Here is a 24,455-nt window from a genome sequence, read left to right as displayed (position 1 = left end):
AGGTAAGGCAAAACATAAAAAACTGTTTCATATAATAAATAATATAAATTATAATTTAAATATTCTGAGTAGAAGATGATTTTAACGTTAATCTATATTGATTTATACAATTTATATAAATCCGCCTGCGGACTCAGTTGTATATTATATGAAACTTTGCTTAGATTTATATGTATATTTATAAATTATGTCACTTAATTGTAAGGTTTTTACAATGCATTTAATTGCACGGTATGTCACAGCAATGACATTTTATCCGACAATTTTTAAATAAAATTTGATAAAACTATAAGTTCAAGACATTAAGTAATTTCTATTTTTCGTGCTATTGTTCTTATGATATTGTTTTTTACAGGATGTTCTACAAGTTTTTGTACAAATATTGCCGGTGTCCTGGATTCTACATTTTCAGTGAAAATAAGAGGAAAAGAAGAATGCATTTGAGTTGTATCCTGTAAGTACATTTATGATCACTATCTGTGATACAATTAACTAATGAAACGAAATAAACACATACTGTACATGATATTTTTTATCTATAGTGATCTGTTAAACTCGTGAAAGAAGTTTGTTGAATACCTCACAGGACACCAGCATCGATGTAAGTATTTCTAAATTTATCCTAAAGAGTTGTGGTTAACTACAACTGTTTCAATATACATATGAATCTTTTTGAAATGTTTTTTATACTTCGTGTAGAAAACAGTTTGTCACCTGATTTATGTAAATCTACTTTCTGCATGCATTTAAAAAGCTATTGTTTATTTACAGTTATTTGTCATATCAAAATTTGTCACGATTTGTCATATCATATTTCTGTATACATGTTTTTTAATTGCATTATTACCTGCGTTATCTTACGTATTTACTACCTGCATAATTTTTGAATATTTGGACTAATATCTCTATATCATAATTCGTAACGCAAATGCTTTAAAACGCACGCATAAAAGAAGATTTTATTTTAATAAGGCCAATAAACACATTTTTAGTGAGGTATCTAATGTTTTATTACGTGTAATGTATAAATCCCTGTGATATGAAATATTAAAATGTAAAAACTAAACTACTTAATTATTTATTTAATAATCAGGAGTGATTTGAAGATTTTAGTTTTATTCCTTTATGAAAGAAAATAATTTCAATAATGAAGAACAATTTAAAATTGCTTCATTCATATTTTTTTGTACATATTCCAGTTTCGTACATAAACCAGTCCAATATTATATAAATGGAACGAAGAAAATGATTGATTTTTCATTGAGACATTTTCCATTTATGTGGAATACGACTGAAAGTATATAGAAGGAAAATGAATTAATATAGAACAGAAATTCGCGTAAATAAATAATGGTAAATAATAATGTTAAAGAAATTTTATTTGTAAATATTAGACATAGAAATAAATTATCAAGAAATAATTAAAGAAGCTATTCAAACTAGGTGAAAAAAACGATTATTTTAATATTTTATTAGAATATACAATTATTAAATGTTCTTTAATTAGACTTAACTTATTGATATCTTATCGTGCTTACTATGAGTACCGTTTAGAGTAATAGAAACACGGATAATATTATTCCATCCAAAAGTCCGAAACTAAATTCTTTTTCTACGTAATATGTGCTTGTATCAAGAGCCGTTTAATTTCTTTTGATAAGAGTTCAACGTACAAGCTACTGATCCGTAGTTATTAAATTTGCATAATTTGGTTCAATTTTCATTAGAGTTAAATTTTCATTTACACTCTTGAAATATTTGTTTTCTAGAATTCCATAAAAAATCTTATTTTTATAATCGCGTTTTATTAGAAACGAACGATATTAAATACTTTACTTCGTTATCAGTCTCGCTTGATGTAAGTACTTACTGTCTGTAACGTTCAGGTAAAAAGGAATAAGAAAAACAAGAAAGAAAAACATACGTATTTCATATTACACTTAAACGTATCGTATACAACTATTTAGTCTCGAAACCTCGATATTTGAATACGAGTATCTTAGTCTATATGTATACATTTGCGTATCTAATTTTGCGTTTGGCTTTCCTCTTAAATTCATCGTTTAATCCTATGTAAGTCGTAATGGTCTTAAGGCACGATGAGAATGTATTATTACGTAAGTGGGCTGTTTCCGGATTTTCCCGACAAACTGGGATTATTGAAAATAAGTAAAAAATATAGTACGAAATTGTGTTGAAACTGTTTTGTTGGAAAATTATAAGTTCATATTGAACACAACATAAATCAAGTAACGATTTTTCATTGCTATTTTACATTATGTTTTTCTGTTTTAAAACGATCCCGTTTAATGGACTCTTAATTAGCGAGTTCTGAATTTCGTTTAAAGACTCTTGTAATGTAATGTTTACACATTTATTGAAACTTATCTATGGCATTGAAGTCTTTCTTCTATCATGGCAAAGCGTTCATAAATAAAAATTTCATATAATAACTTCTTCTTATTTTCTCTAGTAAATTATACTTTTCCAGTTTATCAGGTAATGCCGAAAAATCTTCATATAGTATTATTATAATACGTATAGTATACTGCTTATATATGTATGTATGTTTTATCAGAGAGGAACTTCGAGTGTTCGTTTCATTTCGTGATCATTAACGTGATCGATTAAATTTATAAAAAGATAGAACAATATTAAAAATATTCTTTTCTCCTTTTTAATTTTTCGTTCGAACGATGATCTTACACGTGTTTTTAACTACATGTGTAAATTCTGTTGGTAACCTTCGACCTCATTGTACATCTTCCTCACTGCATCTTTGGTGTTGTTCGGCAAATAATTTTGTACTGCCGGTGCAACTTTGTTATTGCTTGATATAATTCCGTTGGCCAGATGTGCAACACCATTTTGCAACATGTGTGCGGTACCATTCGCAATACCGTTTTGCATACGAGCAGCTCCGTTTTTTTGAACCTGTCTGGCGGTATTCTTTAATCCATTTGCGATTCGTACTGCACCTGCCAGTGGAAATTTTGATTAAATCTTATTCTTGTTCTTTGTTTTCAGTAATTATGTTCCATTAAAATTTAACTTATTTATTATCAAACTGCGAATATTTCTATAACTTCATATTTTTGTAAACGTAATTAAAAATGGAATCTAAGCAGAGATTAGCAACCATTAAATACTATATAAACGTATAAACATTTGCAGTGTATATATTATACATATGTACTTAGGTATAGGTAAAGTAAAATAAGAGAGAGAGAGAGAGAGAGAGAGAGAGAGAGAGAGAGAGAGAGAGAGAGAGAGAGAATATTGGTTACCCTGTATGCTGCGTATTCCATTCATATTTTTCGTAGCATTAACCGCTTGCTCGACATTTAATTTACCATCGGTCATCTGCTTAGAAACACCATTTGATATGATCGATTGATCCCTATTATTAAGAACAACTGTATTTAATTTCTCATTGTTTCCATTTTCTTGTACCATCTGTGGTTCAGGATTATGTAGATCATTCTCTTCTTTGCGACGCGTTTGCGTCATTAATTGATAAAGTGCTGCCGCGAATTCTTGTTGCACGCTTGGTACGTCCGTGTCGCCATCAATCTGTATTGAAAACGATTTCACATTTTCGTATTACTACACTCGTACTATCTTGATTAATTTAATATTAATTTTATATAAAATTATATATTCCTTTATATCTATCTAATGTCAAATTTTTATTGTATTATTGGTATTGTAGTATTATATTGTCTGTATCACAAGAGAGGAAGAATTGTTTTCGGATTACACTTACAATCGTTAAGCGATTTTCGTTATCCAGGGTTTTTAACATAGGTAAAGATACTTCGCGAAAGAGTTCCAGCCTCTTTCTAAATGCAGATACGTTATCATCTATCCTTCCTCTGCCAAGTTGTAGTTTCGAGCAGTCTAATAATACTAACGGTGGCTGCTGGCCAAACTAAAAAGTTGAGAAATAATATTGCATATGTTCGTTAAACTTGGATAAAATTGTAAAAACATGAGAAAAGATCTATTGTGTACACCGTTGTGCATTTATTATCAAACTGTATGTATATATGGGCCATTGTAATTACCTTATTCTCAAATTCTTGCACTTGATTCAAGTCCCTCGGATAGCCATCTATTACTATGCCATCCGTGTCGCGATTTAGCATAATTTGCTGCTCTACTACTTGCATGACGATGTCTTGTGGCACCGTTTCTCCAGAGACGATAGCATCGTTGACAATAGTATTTGACGATGCCATCGCTCTAAGTAAACCACCGATGCTAACTTGGACCCAGCCTGGCATATTGCGAACAGCCTGAGTGCATAAATTTTCTTTGTTGCTTCCTGGGCCACCTAGTAAAATAAAAATACCAATCTTAAGTGCTTATAACGTTTTATTAAATTTCTTCGATCTAATTCGTTCGTTAACGTAACTTTGATATAATTAGTTTCAGTAAGTTTTTATTTTTAAGCTCTATATGCTATGCTCCTGGAACCTTTATGCTCAAATCTTACGTGTTCTAACAAGTAGAAAGAAATCATGCATACCAAAAAACCATTCTTTCATTTAACCGATTAAATTAACTACAATTTGGCAAACTTAAGAAATTTGTTAAGGCTAAAAAGATAATACGATTGGATTTAGAATGATTCAAGGAACGATTTCGTAAGGTGTACTTTTTCTTACCTATAACCCAGATGAACGCGGGTAATCCTTTTCTAGACTTGATCGCGGTTTTTACGGGTTTCACATTCACCTCGACAGGTATTTGCGTTAGCTGAGCCAACACTTCTTCCATAGGAGATGATGATTTTGGAATAGATTCTTTCCTCCTCTCGACTTCTACCTGTAATTTCAATATTCTACGTTGGACAGCTTGAATATTAACATTTTCACAGACGAATTTATCAAGCGTTCAGCAAAAGAGATCGTAAGCCGAAGAATAAATACATATCACCGGTTCGAAACATGGAAACTTACTTCTGTTTTTAACGGTTGAGAAGCATTTTTTCCTTGTATTTCATCGTTTGACAAGCCGAGAATTTTGAAAACCGCTTCACGAAAATCGACATAAACCTCGCTCGGATTTCTTTCTCCGTTTATCTGTAATTACCATAAGCGATAATCAGATAATCCTTTAATGATTATCACACGTTCGGGAAATGAAATCAGCATCAAGTTTCAACAAGTATGTAGAAATATTCGCTTGCTTACCTCTAGCAACATTCCACTTTGATCGAAATATTCTGCGACGGGCATAACGTTTCTATAAAAATTATAAAGTTCCATTCTTGCTAGCTCGATCACTACTTGTCCAAGTTGTGCACCAAAATCGATTTGTCTTTCGAGAATCTCCTGTCTCCAGGACACGAGAATCACGCCGTTTACAATTTTAATCTGTAAATGTAACAATTATTTTTGTATCTCTTTATAACATAAAGGATCATTTTTCCTTTCTTAATGTAACAGTTTTAACGAAGTGTCGCAGAAGCTATTCTATAAAACTTATGACACGATTAATTGTAACATTCAATTGTGATTCTCAAAGAAAATCGATTTCTTTTCTACAAACGGGAGTTCAGAAATATTATGAAAGGATCAATCGAAGAGAATGTCCTAATTTGGTGATCGATTTTTGTCCTTTATCTGCTTCGTGCATGTTTCAATATATGTTTTGCTTACATATCTTATTTAAGAATTTGATCCAGATTATTCTTCTCTGTCGTTAGAAAAGGCGTTTTCGAATCAAAATATATCTATATAGAAATACTTACTTTTTCAGCATATTCTACTACGTCGCGCATATTACGTGGATAACCACTAACAAGAAAGACTTTGGAACCTGGAGACATTTTGATTTCCAGCATAAGAACCTCCGCAACTGTTTTACTGCTAAGTTGTCCGAAATCTTGCATATCTACCGTAAAAATAATATATCAACAATAGGATATTTATATATAGGATATAATAAATAAAAAATATTAATATAATAATATACTAATATCGCTTGATTCGCAAAATTCTGTTTTCATCTATCTTACGGGCTTTCATTAGCAATAAAATCATTATAACAATATATTCATTATCAATTTTATTTAGTAATTGTTACATCACTAATATTTATTAATTTACGTGTATAGTAATTATCTATAATTTTTCACTTAATGATCTACTTTACAAATAACGTGTCTCCGTACCATTTCCAAGAGCGTATTGTTGAAGGAGATCCATCATGTTAATATGCGTTATACCCTTTTTCTCTTGCATCAAATTATCACAATGTGTCACCTTTCCACTACCAGGTCCACCTGAAGATCGAAAGTTGTATCATGATATAGAAAAAATGATAAAGCACCATTTCGCACTATAGACAAATATGGTACTTTGCTCGAATAGCAGCTAAAACGCTGATAGCATTTTACGATAATAATCAAATTAACAGAAACTTTCTTATGCCAAAATTTGTTAAAACGTAAAAATGGGTAACAATTTTTTACATTAAACTTTGCATTAAAAAGAGTTGTCCTAATCCGAAAGTTAATTCACATTCTTATTTGCAACTTCATCCGAGAATCATGTACGCAAGGTGCGTGAAAGCAATTCAAATACTTTGCTCTTATTTTTCAACTGAATCGTATATGATACGAACCAAGCACAAATATGACAGGCACTTTTGGAACTTCGAATTTAACTGCACCAACGTTCTGTTGTGGAAAATATCCGCTTGGAGGAGTTGACAAGAGGCCAGCCTCTCCTCGCCATTTCCCCGCGCTTCGAGCATCAGCTTCCTCGAACACCTGCGATCCATTTTGTTGATCTGCGACCAAATTTTTCGTTAAATAACTCGAAGTCGATCGTTAAACTAGATTATTATCGATTGAAATTATAAACTAAGTACTATGAGTTTGGAGAATGATCGGTTTATTCTTTAGCCATTTCGATGTTCAATTAAAACTTTTTAGTAACATTTTGTATTGGGTTGGCAACTAAGTATTGCGGATTTTGTCATTAGGTGGTAATGACAAAATTCGCAATCATTTAGTTGCCAACCCAATACAATAATTGCTTATTGCAAAAGCAATTTTCATAGATTCCGATCGATTTTAATGTCAATTTAAATCTTCCTTCTGTTCTTTACACTTTTCTTTCTTAATTACCTGTTAACTTTACGTTAACTGTAATATTATTTTGTAAAATGTATTGTATTAAAAATTATTATATTTAGCAAGTGATGACGTACTGTGAAGAACATGCTCTTAGAAAAATTATCTGTCTACATAATGTCGTAACGTTCGATTTTTACATTGCATGCGCTACGTAATATTGCGTGGCAATTTATGACACCACGTGCAGCTGCGCTTATGTACATTTAATTTAAATATTAACGATTACGAAGCAATGTCTTCATTAGGTTAAAAGGTCTCCAGCACCTGTTTGTCTCTTCCTTTTATGAGATTTCCTTTATCTCTTGGTTTCCGCTTCGGAAGAAAACGAACGAGTATAGTGATCATATACGTGTTAGCCACCCTTGTTTTCTTTATATTTTTCGAAAATCTTTTCTAATTTTAGTAATTTATCAGGCACCATTGGGATTCTTTTCATTCAAATACAAACACTGCTACGGCCTTAGTTGATAAACGAAATAAAAATGCATCAGCGAATAAAAATATAGGTATAATAATTAAACAGAAATGTATTAAAGTGAGATTCTAATAGAAAAATGTTAAATACGATAATTTTTTTAGCAATTTCTAAACTTTATTTAATGAACGATGAAAGTATGAAAATTGTTATTAACGATTGTGATATGAAAACAATTTTTCCTTTTTTAAATACCAATATTTTATAATATCTGATCTTAGCTAAAGTTTTGTATGTTACTACATTACTATTGTACGGTATTTAATTTATTCATAAATGTTTTAACTCGATCACATAGGTACAGATCATACGCGATATACATATATGCTTGTACATATAGAATGAATTATTCATATATGAGTTTATACTTCTATTAATTATTTACGTACATCTATAGAAATTTCAATAGCTTAACGAAGAACTGCCAGTTTAATTCCAGAAAAGATTTATACATAGTTCAAACATATTATTAAACGTATATGATTATAGAAACTACAAGAAATGAATTGTTTAGACAGAGATAGATATGATTTTACTTAACAAAAAATATTTCATCGTTAAACAAAATTGTGTGAAATAAATATTCAGTAGCTTTATTATTTTTTTTAATTCAATATTTTAATCAAATTTTGCAATCTCTAATCGTTAAATTAAATACACCACTGTGGAATAATATATAATGTTATTAATCAATCAATCATTCAAAGAGGGAACTATGTGATATTAACCGTCAAAAGAGAATGAGATCGAGGAACGATCTTTAATCTTTTTAATTCTTCAATTTGATCGTTCAATAAAAAATCCGAAAAATAAAAAATCATCGCCGCGATTGCCGTCACGTTTGCGCGTCTAATTTTCCGCGTAATTTACACGAGCGTTTTGCACTAATTTGCCGTTTTTCCAGTTAAAAATAACGAAGGCGATACATATAGACGCAGAGAGAACGCAGCGTCAAAAAATCGCTCGTCTGCACCAGACATGAGAATCGCGTTCCGCGTGAACTGCTTCGTATAAATCCACGCTATTCTAAAATGTAACGACAAATTGGCGCGACGGTGACGCTGTGGCGAATCGCACGTCTCCACCGTGCCTAGCTAGGTATCGTAGCTTTTGGTATATACGTATAATATCTATGTATACGTATAAGATCTATGAAACTGGAAACATTTGCACATTCTCGTATGCAATCGAAATCATTTGAATGCCTTTACGTTAACTGTGAAATTTATCATGACCGAACACCGTGTCACAGTGTAACGTTACTTCCACGATATCGATTAAACTGTATACGTAAACTGTGTATAAACTGTGTTCTTGCGGTCTCCTTTCGATTGTAGAGAAACAGGTCTAACGTTGAAGCATCTACGTGTCCATAAAGGAAAGAAACACACGTTACTGCTGTACACGTGGAACGATGTGTTTCTGTGAAAAAGGTGACCACACGTAATGATCGGAGATCATACATTAAAAATTATGTTCTAGACTATAAGATTTTAATAAAGCAGATTCGCACGATTGCATAGTTGCCTTCAATAAACATTTTAATTCATTTTCCAGTAAGTGTAATTTGATGATGATATTTTAAAGCATGTTTTAACGTATCAATTTTCGTATAGGGGATGTGTATTTCAACAAATTAAGCTGAGTTTAATCTTATAGTAATCGTAATGTTATATTCAGGTAATTTTGTTATTATTTTCAATGATAATTGAAATAATGATAGCAGCCGGTACTATATCAAATAATATACGCGATGCAAGAACGATATCTTACTGTTGCTTCAACGTTTATAATCTTTGTGATAAGAATCGCTAATAGAAGGCCAATCGTAATAACTGGTAACGTCCTTTCACGGTAATTCACAACCGTGGTTTTAATCGTAGATATAAAAAAGAAAGAAAGATATAAAAGATTATGTTTAAGATTTGATTCTCATCTTACTGTTTCCTTTACGAAGAAAGGGGTATAAACACTGACTAGCTAACGACAAACGTCATGAACTTATTTGCAATATTGATTTCGTTACGTGACTCATGCCTATAGAAATTTCTTTGTTGCCATCGAGCTATTCATTTCTACGTAAACTATTAACTTTGCGGTAAACGAATCCTCGAAGAGAATATGATACAAAGGAATCATTGTAAACGAAACAAGCGTATCACCTTTTCACGTTGACCATATATACAAAGAAAGCGTTGATTAATCTCGGAAGAAGATTAGATCGCAGTTGATATTTTGCTTAAAGATGAGTTTCAATCTCAAGAAAGTATCAATCTCACAGAATTTATGCCATTTCATATTTTTATAAACATAACGAAACAAAATCTAAGTAGAGGTGCGTTCCATCCTTTAAATACTATAACGACTTCTATACTTTGAATATTTTATACAGGGTGGTTGGTAACTGGTGGTACAAGCGAAAAGGGGGTGATTCTACGCGAAAAAAGAAGTCGAAAATATAGAATAAAAATTTTTCGTTTGAGGCTTTGTTTTCGAGAAAATCGACTTTGAATTTTCGCTCGGTACGCGTGCACTTTATCGCGTCTCGTTATAACGGATCTCACTGTACATTTTTAAAAAAATTTAAGAAAAAAAAAATTTTTATTCTATATTTTCGACTTCTTTTTTCGCGTAGAATTACCCCCTTTCCGCTTGTACCACCAGTTACCAACCACCCTGTATATTTTTCTACACTCGCTCTTTACATCTTTAAATTTCCTATAAATGTACAAACATCCGTAGCACGTTAATTATATACATCAAAATTCTTATTAAGATTTCTTGAATTATAGATTCGTTTATTCGTTTAAAAATTCCAGAAAATTTTCATCTACATTGAAACCGTGAAAAATCTCTTTGTGTCGTAAAGCTTGGAGGAATGGTAAACTGAAAACAATGGAATTTTTCGTGCACATGTTCTGCGCGCTTGTTTAATACATTTTGTAAACTTCCAAACGTATTTCTATTTTATCGTCTTGCATAATTTAAGAAATACGTCGAATTTGTGATAAAAACGAGTTTCTGCTTTTCTTTTGGGAAATCGCTGGAAGACTTATTGATCGAGTAACATGTGTAATGTCAAGTACAAGGTATATATGGGTCACGCGTGTGTCCCGTTCACATTTGTGTCTTAATATTAAAAGCGAAACAAGAAACATTTTCGCAATATATATCGTTATTTCACAGTTTTTCCTCTCGAAAATACCGTTTTACGTTCTATATATATATAAGAAAGATTTTCTATAAAAATCCTACAAAGTATAATCTTCTTTATGATTAACAGCATAAATATAAGAGAAATATGAATCATCGAAACTAATATATCATTAGACATTCCACTTCTCCGTCTGCTTTCTAATATCATCTTTCAGGTTTTCAAATAAATTTCAGTAACATTTTTTGTTTCATATTTTCAAACACGATTGTCTTTTAATCTTTTAATCTTTAAAAATATGAGAGAAGAAATTCTAATTGATTATCTATAGTTTCTTATTGTAAGTGAAAAGTTAACACTGCCGTTTATACTGCTTAGTAACGCTGCTCCTCGTACTTCATTTTCCTCTTTGTTTCTTCTAGATGCTATCACGAATAAATCGTGCTGTCTATTAAATGTTTCTCGATTTTTGTTTGCATCCCTGTCCAGTTTGAATGTTTGTTACCTTTCGTGTATTCACTTTCACAACTTTTTTCTCTGTTGACTCTATTCTATCACTAGCGCTCGATATTTCACTTACCTTTGTTCTTTCACCGACGGTGCCAAGTTCACTAACTAACAGTATTTTATTATTCAGGTATATTTATTTCTGAATTTTCACTTTACACTTGTTTACTTGTGACCGATCGCCTGAAGAGCCTTCAGCTGGCTACTGACTGCGAACGATATTTATTATCCAAAGTATTGCTCGCGTATACCACACAGAGATATTAATCGCGACGATATTATCTCAAGATTTAACTTCGATCGATCGTTTCGGTTGATACTGTCATTAAAAATAAATCGAGTCTCGGTCTACAGCCAATTTCGACGTTTCAATATTTACGCGAGAATTTGACTTTACAATGCCTTGAGATGCTAAAAATAAGAAGGAGATACTAAAACACTAGTTGGACTTAGAGATATGAAAGCTTCATTTCTATCGATTCTAACGAGTTCATACATCCGACAGTCAAACGTTTAACGTCACCTAACGCTTGCCGTGTCTTCTGATAAACATGAAAAAAAAGAAGAAAAGAAACTAGGAAGTAAAACACCTCGTAAAACACTTAATTGTACATAAATTTCAGTAAGAAATTATTATAATAAATTTCACGCATGACGTGTATTCTTTAAATTATGTCAAAGACGATCGACGTCACTGCTTTTTTTAATTAATAAATCTATAACGTTATGTATAGTATATACACTGTAGTATTATGCTAAACGAAAGCTTTTCTTTAAATGAAAATAATGTTATCATTCGTTATTATTTGTTTACCATTAGCATGCGATAATATTTTGCAACATTAACCATCGATATGAAATATCAATTCACATGTACAGAAGATTTTATGATCTAATCAATACCTATTTGCAGTTCAACCTGATAGCGTTGATATTTATCGTTCTTGTTATAGTTTTGATATTTGCCATTTACGAAATGCAAATATGTATTTTTTATTTTTAACTTTCCAGTATCTCTGATAACGAAAGCTCTTTCACAGTGTAATAAAACGATATTCATTCAGAACGAATGGTTCCAAAGATATTGTTATCTCCTCATCCTTGAGGTTTCCTATTTCCCATTTCCCATTCCAGCTTTCCGGTATCACGTACACATACTTTTCATAAGAGATAAATATTAACAATTGCGTTACGCATGATGACGTATAGTTGATGAAATATATACCACTACATTCTAAAGCACAATAGTATCAATAATATTTCCAACGAATACATACCAGTGTCCAGGCAGATGCCCATAGTAGGTCGTTCGAAGGATGCCAAGATCCTGCCACGGCCATTTACTCACATGCTTCCAACTAACTAATTCACTTTTTCTGACACGTTCCTTCGAGAACCAAGTACCACAAGCAACAATTTCCTTCTCACATTAAGAACTCTTTTGTTCACAACGTTTTCGTCGATACTTCTTCTTTCTTCGATTCAAACTACTCGAACTATTAACCGAGTTTTTCACTTTTCATAAACGGTTGCGAATAAACTTCTATGATACTTTATCGTCAGGAGTATCCAGTAGATGTCCTTACAGACGAATAAGATCGATCAAATGAGATTTATGATCACAGTCCAATAGATCGGTATCCAAAAGCAGGAGAAGGCTCGATTCGTAAAGTTTCCCTCGATGGTCGATTAAATCCCCGTAGTTTCTTTAGGAAAATCTTCAGAACGATGGTCAGTAGTAACACCATCCACATCGAGTCGATAATTTTTCGTTCAGCGTACGAGATGCGATGCACGTTGTTTCGTGAGTTTATCAGAGGGCACGTCGTCCATCTTTAGCAAGAACCACTTTCAGCAGCGAACTATCCAAGAATCTGTAATACAAATAATCAGCAACGTTCGTTAACCCTTCGCAAGAATTTTGTTTGCTTATAGAGAGTTCTAGGAGTTATAATCGATTTATATTTCTTACTTCAACTTGGGCTAACTATCGGATCATAGGTAGACCATAAATTTTTATATAACTGTTTAGAAATTTATAGATAATAGAAATTTAAAAAATTGCGAGGAAAATAGAAATTGGCAATAAAGCGTGGTTTAAATAGAGATCAATTTAATATTTAATATGTATCGATTAAGTACCACTTATTTCATATATTCTCTTACCATGAAAATTTAAGTTCATTCCAACGATATCGTTGAACCTTTGCTTTTCATTTTTCAATAATCCTACTTTTTAAAATTCCACCGATTCGCAATACCGCCTTTGAAATTAGAATTTCTCTTTGAAAGTGCATTTCATTTCAACGTAATTCATTTGCCAATATTTCCACTTATAGTCGCTAGATTATTTCAATGTCGAATCGATTAATAGCAATTACTTGATAATGTGCATAGTGTTTATGCGCATATATTCATACTTTTAATTTTATTCGAGAGTTCAGAAAACAACATAGGAATGAAAGAACTAAAAACAACGAGAAGTGCAACTGATCGGAGCTCTCTAAACATAAATTTCTATCCAAATTTCCGCTTTACTGTCAATTTTCTACGGAAATAAGCATTTGCACAAGAGCCTACAATTTAGCAAGATGTAACAGAGTGATAAATAAAATAAAATTTGAATTACGTACATGGCCGTAGTTTAACCTCAAATTTCCACGTTATAGAGAATTAAACTAGAACATTAAACGTATTAAATAAATAAAATAATTTCATATTCATTTTAGTCCATATCGATACTGTATATTATTCGTATGATAGGGATTAGTCAATTTGTAAGCATCTATGTAATACAAATGAAACTTAGTTTCATCGCTGTAGGATAAACCCTGTAACCTTTAAAATTATAATTTATTTTCCATTTGTTATTCCATTAAAGAATGACTCCTCCCTTCTTTCTGAACTTCTATCAAAACTATCAAGCAATCAGACAAAAATAAAGTGCTCGTGAAGAAACGATCAAGCGAATCTCTGACAATGCACAGAGAATCGTGGGTTTTTCGAAGTATTTTCGATTAAAACATATAACATCCACGACCGTGTTCCATCAAAGAAACATCGATTGAGTAATCTTCCAGGAAAGTGAGGCCACGCGACAAAACGGATCACCGCCACACGATTCTACTCTTTGTTCGAATAAATTCTAACCCTTTCACGAATCTCTCTCGATTCTTCCATTCTCTTCAAAAAATGATCGAAGAGGACACGACGTAAGATCACCAAAGTACCAGCCATTAATTACAACCGCACAAACTTACATAATAAATGTCTCTGCGGGAACACTGTTTCTTCTTAGATTTCTAGAAAACTTGTCTTTTTACGTTTTATAACGATGTCGAGCCGTTCGAGAACTCTGTCGATCGTTGTGAATCCAGAAAAAGGAAGCGTGGTCTCAGTGATGAAAAACACAGCTGACACGCGAGGCTTTCGGAACGGAACTTTCACGAGCAGAGGTTTTCTAGTCGCGGCGTGATAACACTGTAATGGATTGTTAGAAACGACTAGAGGTCGTAGCAAGAGTCAATCGTCACCATAGATACGCCCATGCGCACCTAATCCTTTTTCCACCACTGTCCGATACATACATATGTTTTGCATACGTCTGAGTTAATGGCCCCGCTTTTTGCGTTGGTTACAATGTACGAAAGTGTGCGTTGGTGAGTTGCAGGTTCAATGTCAAGTTCTTGCCGAGCAGATGGTTCTCGAACGAGTGAATTAGCCATTGGCGAATTAATTAATCCCACCGTATTGTTACAGCGTTCTAAATCTTCTATATAGCGAACTATGTAATTTAACTGTTCCTCTCACTTGCCGTTTGGTGAACCAATCGACGTTTGTTTCTGACATGGGTGACAGGATTTTAAAGGGTCTTTAAAATATAGTAGGATTCTTCTTAACCGATGACCTATGAGACTGAATCTAAGTGTCTTGTAAGTTATTTGTCACGCGTGATTTCTCATTTCAATCGTATGTCGATAATTTTTTTTAAAATATTAGTAGTCCTTCTCTCGGTTGAAAGTAAAAGTTGAGGCATACAGAATTCGGGGTCTACAGCAGGATTAATTTAAAAATATTTACCGTATGTTATTTACATAAAAATTCAAATACAACGAAGATAACGTCTAACCTAATCACGTAATTATCTCGATTTAATCTCGCTATATTCTGTGTGGTATTTTTAAAATGCAATCTTGGTCTTCTATTATTAAAGAATTCTTTAATTCCAAGGAAAATATGAAAGAATCATTGTTGATTTCTCATTTCTAGAGGAAATGAATTGCAAAGAATCGAAGAAAAGTTTGTGGGAAGAAATAAAATGTTATTAGTTTGATACACGCGTTACGTATGTAAGTTCATATACTATATTTGTACAAATAGGTCCTTATTTTCAAAGTAATAAACATGCGTACATTGCGACTGAAAACTTTCAACAGTCACATATTACATGTGTATTTCATGTATACATACGTAGTATTTGTTGTCTGCCTTATGCGGTGTATTTCTACTGCATGACTACTGTCAGCGTCCGTGTTTCTTCGTTACCTATAATTCACTTTCTTCGTGCCTTACAATATGTATCAAAAATGAAAAGCTTATTTTTGGAAACTACTAAATTAAATACATGATCATGTATTAGGTTTATTTTATAAATTATGGTAAAACTGATTCTGTGAAAAGTGCAAAACAGTGTGTTATAAAAATGAAGAAAACTTTCTCGTACTTTGGAGATGATATTTAAAACGATATTAAAACTTTAAATTCTACAGTTGTTTAAACAGATATATTAGAATTTATTTTTCCGGTACGTTTGCAATCGATTAAGTTTCTAGAATGGCTATTAGATGTGCGCAATATCAACATATACGAACATACATTATATTCGATTAATATCACTAGTCACCGTGTGAAAATATACTCTACTGCAGATATATTATTTTATTATCATCATCTATGCCTATCTGATAATGTACAGGGTAATTCACCTATCCTAGCCATCATAAATAACTCGTCAACTGTTTGTATGAAAAATTCTTTTAAACGAAAGTCGTGTAACATTAACAGGCACACACACTACAGAAAACAATTTTCAACTAATGATAAATTGATTTCTTAAAGGTGTGAAAGACAAGTGTTAGGAGATATTCTTTATATTATCAAAAGTATGTATACAAGATCATTATATTTTAGAAATTAAAGTAAAGAAAAGTGAAAAAAATAAAAAAATAAAAGAATGGAGAATATGTTCTTGCAAAGATAATTGCTTGGGAACAATGTATAGGTGGATCAATTAAGAGCCAGGAGTCAATCAATTCACATTTTCAATTGCTGCATTATGTTACTTGATTGCCTGATGTTGCATCATCCTTGAAAATTTTTCAAAAATAATCCCATCGCGACTTTCACAGAAAGTTTACTTTCATTAATATGGAATGGAATATTACCTATATATTTACAATCCTTTTATTCATTAAAATTTTGTTATCTTTACTAACAAAGATTGCTCATATTCAAGACAATAATTCGTACCAATAACATTATATGTTTTTGTTTTAAAGAGAAAGTGATCCTATCGACCAATAGAAACTTCCAAAAAAATTAGTTTCTTTTCTCTTGATAGTAAACCAATAATTCTTCTCGTAACGTGAAAAGTTTAAACAGCGATCATAAATCTTAGTTTCGTAAATGTCTCTAGCAAGAGCTATTACCAAGAAATTACTACTTGATTCGTAGTGGGCGATTACCCCCGTGTGTCTGCATTATTCGTTATTCAAATGAGCTCGAAGGTATAATCAACCACTCTTCCCCTGTTTCTTCGACGAAAATAATAAAAGCATTCGAGCATATATACTAAAAAATGTCAGTGATAGTTGTGATATCGATTAAATTATTTAGATACCCACTCATACAGCTGCTTAGCTCTCATACATTCATGTATAATTCTTACAAGGTAAGCCGTTTAGGTAACCACGCCCGTTTTCCAATGACATGCATCATCTCCGTGACAACGAATCACTTCCCTGAAAAACGTTTTAATACTAGTCTGTCGTTCGCTTTCCTTTACTTCTTTCACTCTTGTTCGCTTTCTTCTTTTCGCTCACATTGCCCTGAAATTATATAGATTATTTTAATTATAATATATGTACGTATAACGACTCAATATGAGTTTTTAGTATAGTTTACTTTTGTACGTTTGACAAACGATAGATATTGGAGTAATTCAATTAAATAAGTTGTTTCTCGTCTTCGACGAATATCGACGAAGAAAGAACCAATGAAAATGTCATCCTATGAGAAGTTTCGATTAACGTTTAACGTGCGGTAATGTCTCATAGAACTTTCTTTTCAAATGAAACATAACATAAGTTCATTTATCTTTAATGCACAACTTGATTATTGACGTCTCATTGACAAGTAACGAGCAACCTTCGTTATTTAGTCGAGGACATATGACGTCGCCTGATGAATTGTCTCGTTACTTGACTGTTAATAGTGCACTAACGAATGAGATTTTAAAAGGATAAAAGAAGCAAGACAGTTGACTGCGATTATATTGCATGAAAGCAGTTAGAAGAATTTTACATGGTTCAGAAAATACAATTGAATATTTGGATAAATATTGGGTAAATTAAGTGGAAATAATGAATCATTTGGACTCTAACAGGAAAAATAAAAGTAGAATTCAGATTTCATTTTTTGCATATTTTATTACCACAAGAAAATAATAGTTTCGCTTTTAAAAATCTTTCTAGAAATTTTTTAGGATATAAATTTTTAGTTGTGTAATATTTTTTTAAATGTATACTATAACTATTTACAAATTTCTGCGGATCTTTTTCTTTGAAGATCGCACGACCGTTTTACAAATATTCAAGTACATTTATTTAAATTATTTAGTAGTTTCCTTGACCTTGATATTCGATCGTGAAGACGAATATTCGTATGCAAATTTTAAGAAGTACATTCATAAGATATTGCCTTGCATTTAATGTCAGAGAAATATTCATACTGTCCTTCTAAAATTGGCATAAATTGGACTGACAATGTTTTAATATTAAGTCCTATTGCAGAGGCATGTTAAATATATAAAATTGCTAACATAATTCATGTTAAATATTTCATATTCGAGAAACAACATTTAAAAAATTATGATATATTATACACATGCAATAATACATTTATTTATATCTATAGTATAAGAGATACAACAGTGAATTAAATTAAAAGAGTTTAAAGATATTGTCAAATATTTTTGTAAGCATTTGATTGTTGTCTTCGCTTTCACGTTTATCGGTTTTTTAAAAGAATTTTTAACACGCCATTATTATAAATATTCCAAAAGATATTTCCTATATATTGCTGCTATGCTTGTCATTACACTTGTTCATAAACTGTGTCTATGATTTATACAAGCTTCTTAGAAGCTTAAAAGTTGATCGCAGAAAAGCTTACTATAGTTTCTTAACGATTGTTTGCCTGTTAACTGACTAAATTGTCGGAAATGTTCTAACAATTTTCATGAATAATTTAATTACAATTGATGAAATTATTAAATAATATAAAGAGATATATTTCTTATCTTAATAGTATAATTCATATCACAGTTTTTCTCTAATTCAATTAAAAAATCTGTATTTATTGTAACAGTTTATCTGATCTATTTCTATTTTTACCAATTTATATACACTAAATTCTTCGTCCAGAGATTAGTCTAATATCACACTTGATTAGAACGCTAGGATTCTCCTAGATTGTTCCATTATCATAATTGTTTCATGATAATATCAATGTCAAATAAAAATCCATAACTACTCTGCTTAACATTAAATGTTTTACTTATATTTTTCCATGAGGGTCAACTGCATATATCAAACACATAATTGACATAGTTAAACACATTTTATTATTTACAAATTTCATATTATTCAGATATTATTGTAAATAAATTACAAAAAATAATTACAACTGACGCCGTATTCTTTTTCAATGTTTTTGACAAATTTATCTTTACTGTTTACTGATGTTCTTATTACAATTAAATGGTAAGAAGAAATACTGTTTCAAACGCAGTACAAAAATCTCTTATCATTTTAAATGTATCATTATACACATCGAATATCTTGTTACAAAAAGTGCACGTACTAAAATCTTGTGCATTAGTTCATACACCGTTTCATTTTTATGAAAATACGCATATAAATATACAAAATTCGCCCACATACTTCTTTAATAAGTACGTTCTAATTTAAATATCACTCGTTTTAATACTGGAGGCGTATACAAATAATTTATTAAAAATGGTATATAGCATTGCATTAAATTAATTAAATAATCTCAATACAAGGTAAAAAAGACTGAAAACACAAATCAGTATTTTCTCCTTCGAAGAAACGAGATGATAAGTAAGTACATTAATATCACATAAAAACAATGATTAAATAATATTAATCATATATGAACGTTTAAAAATTTTGAGGGAACATTGCCGTTTAATTGATAAATTTTGAAAAACGCATAACTAATTATTCATAAAATTAACGGAGTTATCGATTAAACTAATTTATCTCTCGGCTCAGGTACTTCATTATTTGAACGCTTATTAATATCACACAGTATCGATTCACAATATTGACGCATTCACAATGTTAAATACATCTGAGCTTTAAATTATTTAATAGCACGATATTACATAAACTTGTATTGTTGTACAGATTTGAGCAGACTGTACTCACATCATACCGTATCAATGTACATATTTCAAATGATCGGAAAGCAAATCACTTTAAAAGTATAGGAAGATAAGATTCTTATAATGGCAAATTAAGACGCGAATATGGCAATATACAGATAGTAATTTCGATAGTTTTAACAATTTCAATGAAATTTATGAATTGTAAATTGTTTATCAAAATTATTGGGTGCTTTTAAATCTTAAATTCATTTTCCAAAGGATTTGAGAATTCGATGGTACATGTTTCGGGCTTGTGCTTTACTATTAACTTAACGTCTTGATTTCTTCTGCGCCATTCTTGCCACGACCTATAATGAAATCTAAAAGCAAAAATTTCGAACATTCGGCAAGATTTAAGAAGAATAGAGTTTACATTAATTGATAGAAATTAATTTTTTGTTGAATAACAAATATACATAGATAATCGTGAGCCATCGATCATTTTTAGTGATTATCGATGATGAATTATACAATGTATAATCAGCTAATTTGCTATATTTATCGCTGGATCTCTATGAGAAGTGACTAAGATATGATATTATAAACAAAAGATACACGATTACTTTATCTATAATGTATTGAAAACCTTGATTCGAGATATAAAGCAAGAGGTAGATTTTCTACACTATTTCGTATCAAATAAATTAGTAGCTATATTTTGATAATAATGCAACAAATAAATTTTTCGTATGATGATCATAAGCCATACCTGATAGTGACAATCAACCACAAGCAATAAGTGGCTACCAGCATGCTACAAAGGGCAGTCAAGCCTGTTCCCTCCCAAAAACCAAGCCTGGTATAAGCGGATGCGCCAATTGCGCATAAGTATGTTGCCGCGATACAAAGTGGAGTTAACAGTATCAGACACACTATATCGCCAGTTATACCTTGTGGTCCGTATCTGTTTCTAGTTCTCCACCATTGTCTGAAAGACTATAGTAATTTTTAGTAACGATTAAAGTTGGCCAAATTATAATCGAACCAACGATTCAAATCTTTCTTTAATTCTTTATCAAAGTAACGTGAGTATGTAATTCAAGTTTATATACAAGAAAATTATTTTAAGAAAAATGTATAAAAACTCACCTGTAATAACGGTTTATAGTGTCTCTGTATCTCGAATGACAAGTTACAAATCTCGCAACGATCGGTGTTCGACATGGACAACCATTTTTCCAAACAAGAAGCATGGATTAGGCCCAATGTGCCGGAACATTTGCAAGGATCTATCAATTCTTCCGAACTTTCATCTATGAAACAATTTTGTTTCATTTAATACATGATAGAGGAGAACCCCATTTTGTAACGTTGTAATAGTATTAATGCATTTATGACGGTATTAAATGCAATGACACCGAAATAAAAGAAGAAACAGAAGAAACTGATCGAAACAAAAGGTGTCGTTCCTCAACGATACCTTTAGATCTCGTATGCCGATAAATAGAAGGCGAAAAATGGTGGTTCTCAGCTGAGATATTTAACCACATCCGCTCCAGTCATCAGATATAACATAGTCCCATCATTTCTACATCATTTCTTCTGACCCGTACAAAACCGTTTAGTGAGTATTGCAAAAATTAATTTTGAGATTTATGTTTCGAGATTTCGTCTTAATGCTTATGTATTATGAAAAGTGTTTGATTGGAAAATCTGCTCAAAAATTCGATTTATAAAATATGTATTAATCTTTATATCAAGGTAATTCTATGTTTGTTAATCTTATCGTGCGGCTTCTGCTCGTATACTATTTATATAGGTATTACAATTACGTATAAGATAAGAATTAACCATGCACATGAATTAACATTTGCCATCAATGAAAGAATATTTTAATAATTGCTTTTTACGATTTTTAATTTTGTTTAAATTTTATATTCGTTTGGCCATCACACCGACACAAACCATGTTCCACCACTTTTAATAATTAATAATCAGCAGTCAATAATCAATGATCAATAATAATCAAACATGTAAATAAATTAATAAGTAATACACATTATCATGTCAATTGCGCATTGTCTTACATTACAACAAAATATTTACATGTATCTATCCCTGCATATAAATATGTAAGTAGATACATGTATGTATACAGATATACATACCTATATATGTATAGTTTCGTATTATATGTTGCGTGCACTATAAGGCTTACATGTAAAGTTTACACGTAATCTATGCTTATCGTTTCATCAAAAAACGTAGTACCTGCCACAGAATGTGACTCAGAGAACATTTCGAGACGTCACTGAATTCTTTGTGGTAGTATCGAATCTATGATCGATATCAAGATTTCAGGTACTCGGAATATTAACAAAAATGTATGCAACATACATAATCACCAAAATATAAACAATCAATTATTATTAATAAAATGCATAGGACTAGATGTAAGAGATGTAAAATAAAAATAACGATAAAATCGGAAATATTGTCATAGAGAGTACGTTAACGCTTTCAATCCCATTAATCACGAAACTGAATCACTACCATACATACATATATATGTATGTTTCTCTTTTTTAGGCATATTCCACAAATATAGGCATATTCCACTTTTTTCATTTTAACATATTTATTTTAATATACATATTTTTTATCGATATGTATCATCCGTCCTTATAAGGTTACCAGTTTAAATATTGGCAGAATTAATATTTAAAGACAATTAATCACACTTAGAATCATATCGAAATCATTTGCTATTTCTAACAAAAACTTATCAAGTTTCAACACACACTTCTATACCTTATTTATATTACCTCAAAAAATATTAGTTCACTTGCCAAGAATACCTTGGGTTATTACCTTGCGTAAACTACATCTTGAAACTAACTAGGTTCTGAAAACATTTCGTACGTAATCCACTTTCAAACTTACTATTTAAGCCACAAAAATAGTCCCTGCTTAAATTATACGATCTTAACACTTCGTTTCTAAATCTTCAATGTACTTTTCCCCTGGATCACAAATTTATCATTTAAGCCTGGAGTATATTAGGATATACTGATACATTACACTTATATAAAAGAAATCATAAAAAGATATCATAAACAATCTTCAATTACGTTGTCCAAATCATGAAACCACAACACTTTCTTCTTAGCATCTCAGTTTCAAATTCAAACCACTGAATCCTAAACAGATGGAGGAAACAAAGATCGTGCAGGATCGATGGATCAATATACTTAAAAGTGAATGAAGAAGAGGAGGAAAAATAGGAAAGAAAGAAAATTGTCAATATTGTACCTTCGTGACATATTCGACAGCAATTAGAGCCGGCACTTTGTTTATCGGAAGTCATGTTGTGTCGGTAGAAAGGCGAAGCGATTTTTGGCGTGTTGATGGTCGCAGCGTCGTCGAACGCCGCCGTCGCTGCACTGCTCTGATGAAATTTCATGGGACGTTATCGAGCTATTATCGAGGAATTATCGCCGCCTATGCGTTCGTTGTTGGATGTCGTCGCAATGTCATCCGGATGAAATCAACCGTTTTGTCACAGGAATCGGCACTTTTCGATCATCAATCAAATCGGTGTCTTTAACTTGACGTAGTCGTCACCAAAATGTTTTGATTCTTAAGGAAATTAATTATATCTACTGATATTCAAAAGTTTTGATTTGTGGAAATTAAATAATTGTAAAATTGTAAAAATTGTAAAAATATATATATAATTGTAAGCATTTGAGTATATTTTATTGAGTGTATCATTTATTTTTTAATTTTAATTTTGGTGTAATATTTACTACATAATAGTAGTTAATATGCATAAACATATGTAGTTTGCGCAGTATTTTAAAGTTGTTTAGGAAGGATAAATGAAAGGATGTAAATGAGCAGTTTATTTATATTTGTATTTACAATCTTTAATTGTATTAAATTATTTATAACTGTATAGCAAGGTTGAGCATTATTAAATAGAATGTTAGTAGTTGATGTTCTGCAATAATTTTTTAATTTATTTTCTTTACATATTTTTCTAATATACTTTTCTTAATATTATTATTATTGTTTTTTTAACGAATCTTGAAATAAATTTACACAAGGCAATAATATTTTATTTTAAGCTCAAAAGTTTAATTTTATAAATGGAATGAATGAAATGTTTAATATGTGTATATTATAAGATACGATATTTTTTAACATTCAACTTTATTATGAATATTTATTTTATTAAATGAATTGCAAACTTATATTGTACGAGTATATATACAATTAAAATATAAAAATATTATTATTCAAATTAAGTTACATAAAATATATATTTTTGTATTTCATAGATTTCAAAGTATATGGAGCTTGTGTAACCTTGTTTTCAGTATTCATGTGTTCAGTAAGATTTTAACCTCAAAACAATACGTTGGTTAAATCTAACCTATATTATATTACATATTATTGTAATATTATTTACTTTATTATGAATATTTATTTTATT

At 31.1% G+C, this 24,455-nt stretch overlaps 2 protein-coding genes and 1 long non-coding RNA gene across 6 annotated transcripts; 1 reads left to right on the top strand and 2 right to left on the bottom strand.

Moving 5' to 3' along the window:
- The first annotated feature begins 278 nt into the window (after positions 1–278).
- Positions 279–24,428, top strand: LOC138190251 (uncharacterized). Its single transcript, XR_011176244.1, has 4 exons — positions 279–454; positions 543–601; positions 23,166–23,944; positions 24,340–24,428. It is a non-coding gene; the product is annotated as an uncharacterized LOC138190251 (long non-coding RNA).
- LOC138190247 (adenylate kinase isoenzyme 5) lies at positions 1,233–17,250 on the bottom strand. 4 transcript variants are annotated; one of them, XM_069132915.1, is made up of 12 exons: positions 17,234–17,250; positions 12,564–13,160; positions 6,634–6,801; positions 6,182–6,292; positions 5,759–5,901; positions 5,199–5,381; positions 4,965–5,087; positions 4,671–4,830; positions 4,068–4,336; positions 3,767–3,931; positions 3,288–3,573; positions 1,233–2,978 (listed from the first exon to the last, which is right to left on the bottom strand). In XM_069132915.1, exons 2-12 carry the CDS (start codon positions 12,583–12,585, stop codon positions 2,719–2,721), a joined length of 1,890 nt encoding a protein of 629 aa, XP_068989016.1. In that variant the 5' UTR covers positions 12,586–13,160; positions 17,234–17,250; the 3' UTR covers positions 1,233–2,718. The 4 variants fall into 4 exon arrangements, with proteins under 4 accessions (XP_068989016.1, XP_068989015.1, XP_068989018.1 ...); XM_069132914.1 differs by lacking the exon at positions 17,234–17,250 and adding an exon at positions 14,547–14,908; XM_069132917.1 differs by lacking the exons at positions 12,564–13,160; positions 17,234–17,250 and adding an exon at positions 11,360–11,479.
- LOC138190249 (E3 ubiquitin-protein ligase MARCHF3) lies at positions 19,062–23,424 on the bottom strand. Its single transcript, XM_069132918.1, has 4 exons — positions 23,270–23,424; positions 21,107–21,270; positions 20,727–20,953; positions 19,062–20,337 (listed from the first exon to the last, which is right to left on the bottom strand). The coding sequence occupies exons 1-4, from the start codon at positions 23,418–23,420 to the stop codon at positions 20,211–20,213; spliced, it is 669 nt and encodes a 222-aa protein (XP_068989019.1). The 5' UTR covers positions 23,421–23,424; the 3' UTR covers positions 19,062–20,210.
- Positions 24,429–24,455: the final 27 nt, after the last annotated feature.

This window comes from Bombus flavifrons, chromosome 3 (genome assembly GCF_040668555.2).
Source record: "Bombus flavifrons isolate JBK064 chromosome 3, iyBomFlav1_principal, whole genome shotgun sequence".
Classification (NCBI taxonomy): Eukaryota; Metazoa; Arthropoda; class Insecta; order Hymenoptera; family Apidae; genus Bombus; species Bombus flavifrons.
The sequence above is the reverse complement of the archived record's forward strand: the minus strand, read 5'-3'. Positions and strand labels throughout refer to the sequence as shown.

What these genes read in the sequence shown, in the direction of transcription:
- LOC138190247 (XM_069132915.1), bottom strand. Translation starts at nt 12,585, where the DNA reads ATGGGCATCTGCCTGGACACTG. An exon ending in CTCAACCGTTAAAAACAGAA is followed by an intron (nt 4,831 to 4,964) that starts GTAAGTTTCCAT and finishes TTGAAATTACAG; the next exon opens with GTAGAAGTCGAGAGGAGGAA. An exon ending in ACGAAAATCGCTTAACGATT is followed by an intron (nt 3,574 to 3,766) that starts GTAAGTGTAATC and finishes TTTTCAATACAG; the next exon opens with ATTGATGGCGACACGGACGT.
- LOC138190249 (XM_069132918.1), bottom strand. Translation starts at nt 23,420, where the DNA reads ATGAAATTTCATCAGAGCAGTGCAGCGACGGCGGCGTTCGACGACGCT. An exon ending in CTGTCGAATATGTCACGAAG is followed by an intron (nt 21,271 to 23,269) that starts GTACAATATTGA and finishes ATTGTTTCATAG; the next exon opens with ATGAAAGTTCGGAAGAATTG. An exon ending in TGGTTGATTGTCACTATCAG is followed by an intron (nt 20,338 to 20,726) that starts GTATGGCTTATG and finishes TTTTGCTTTTAG; the next exon opens with ATTTCATTATAGGTCGTGGC.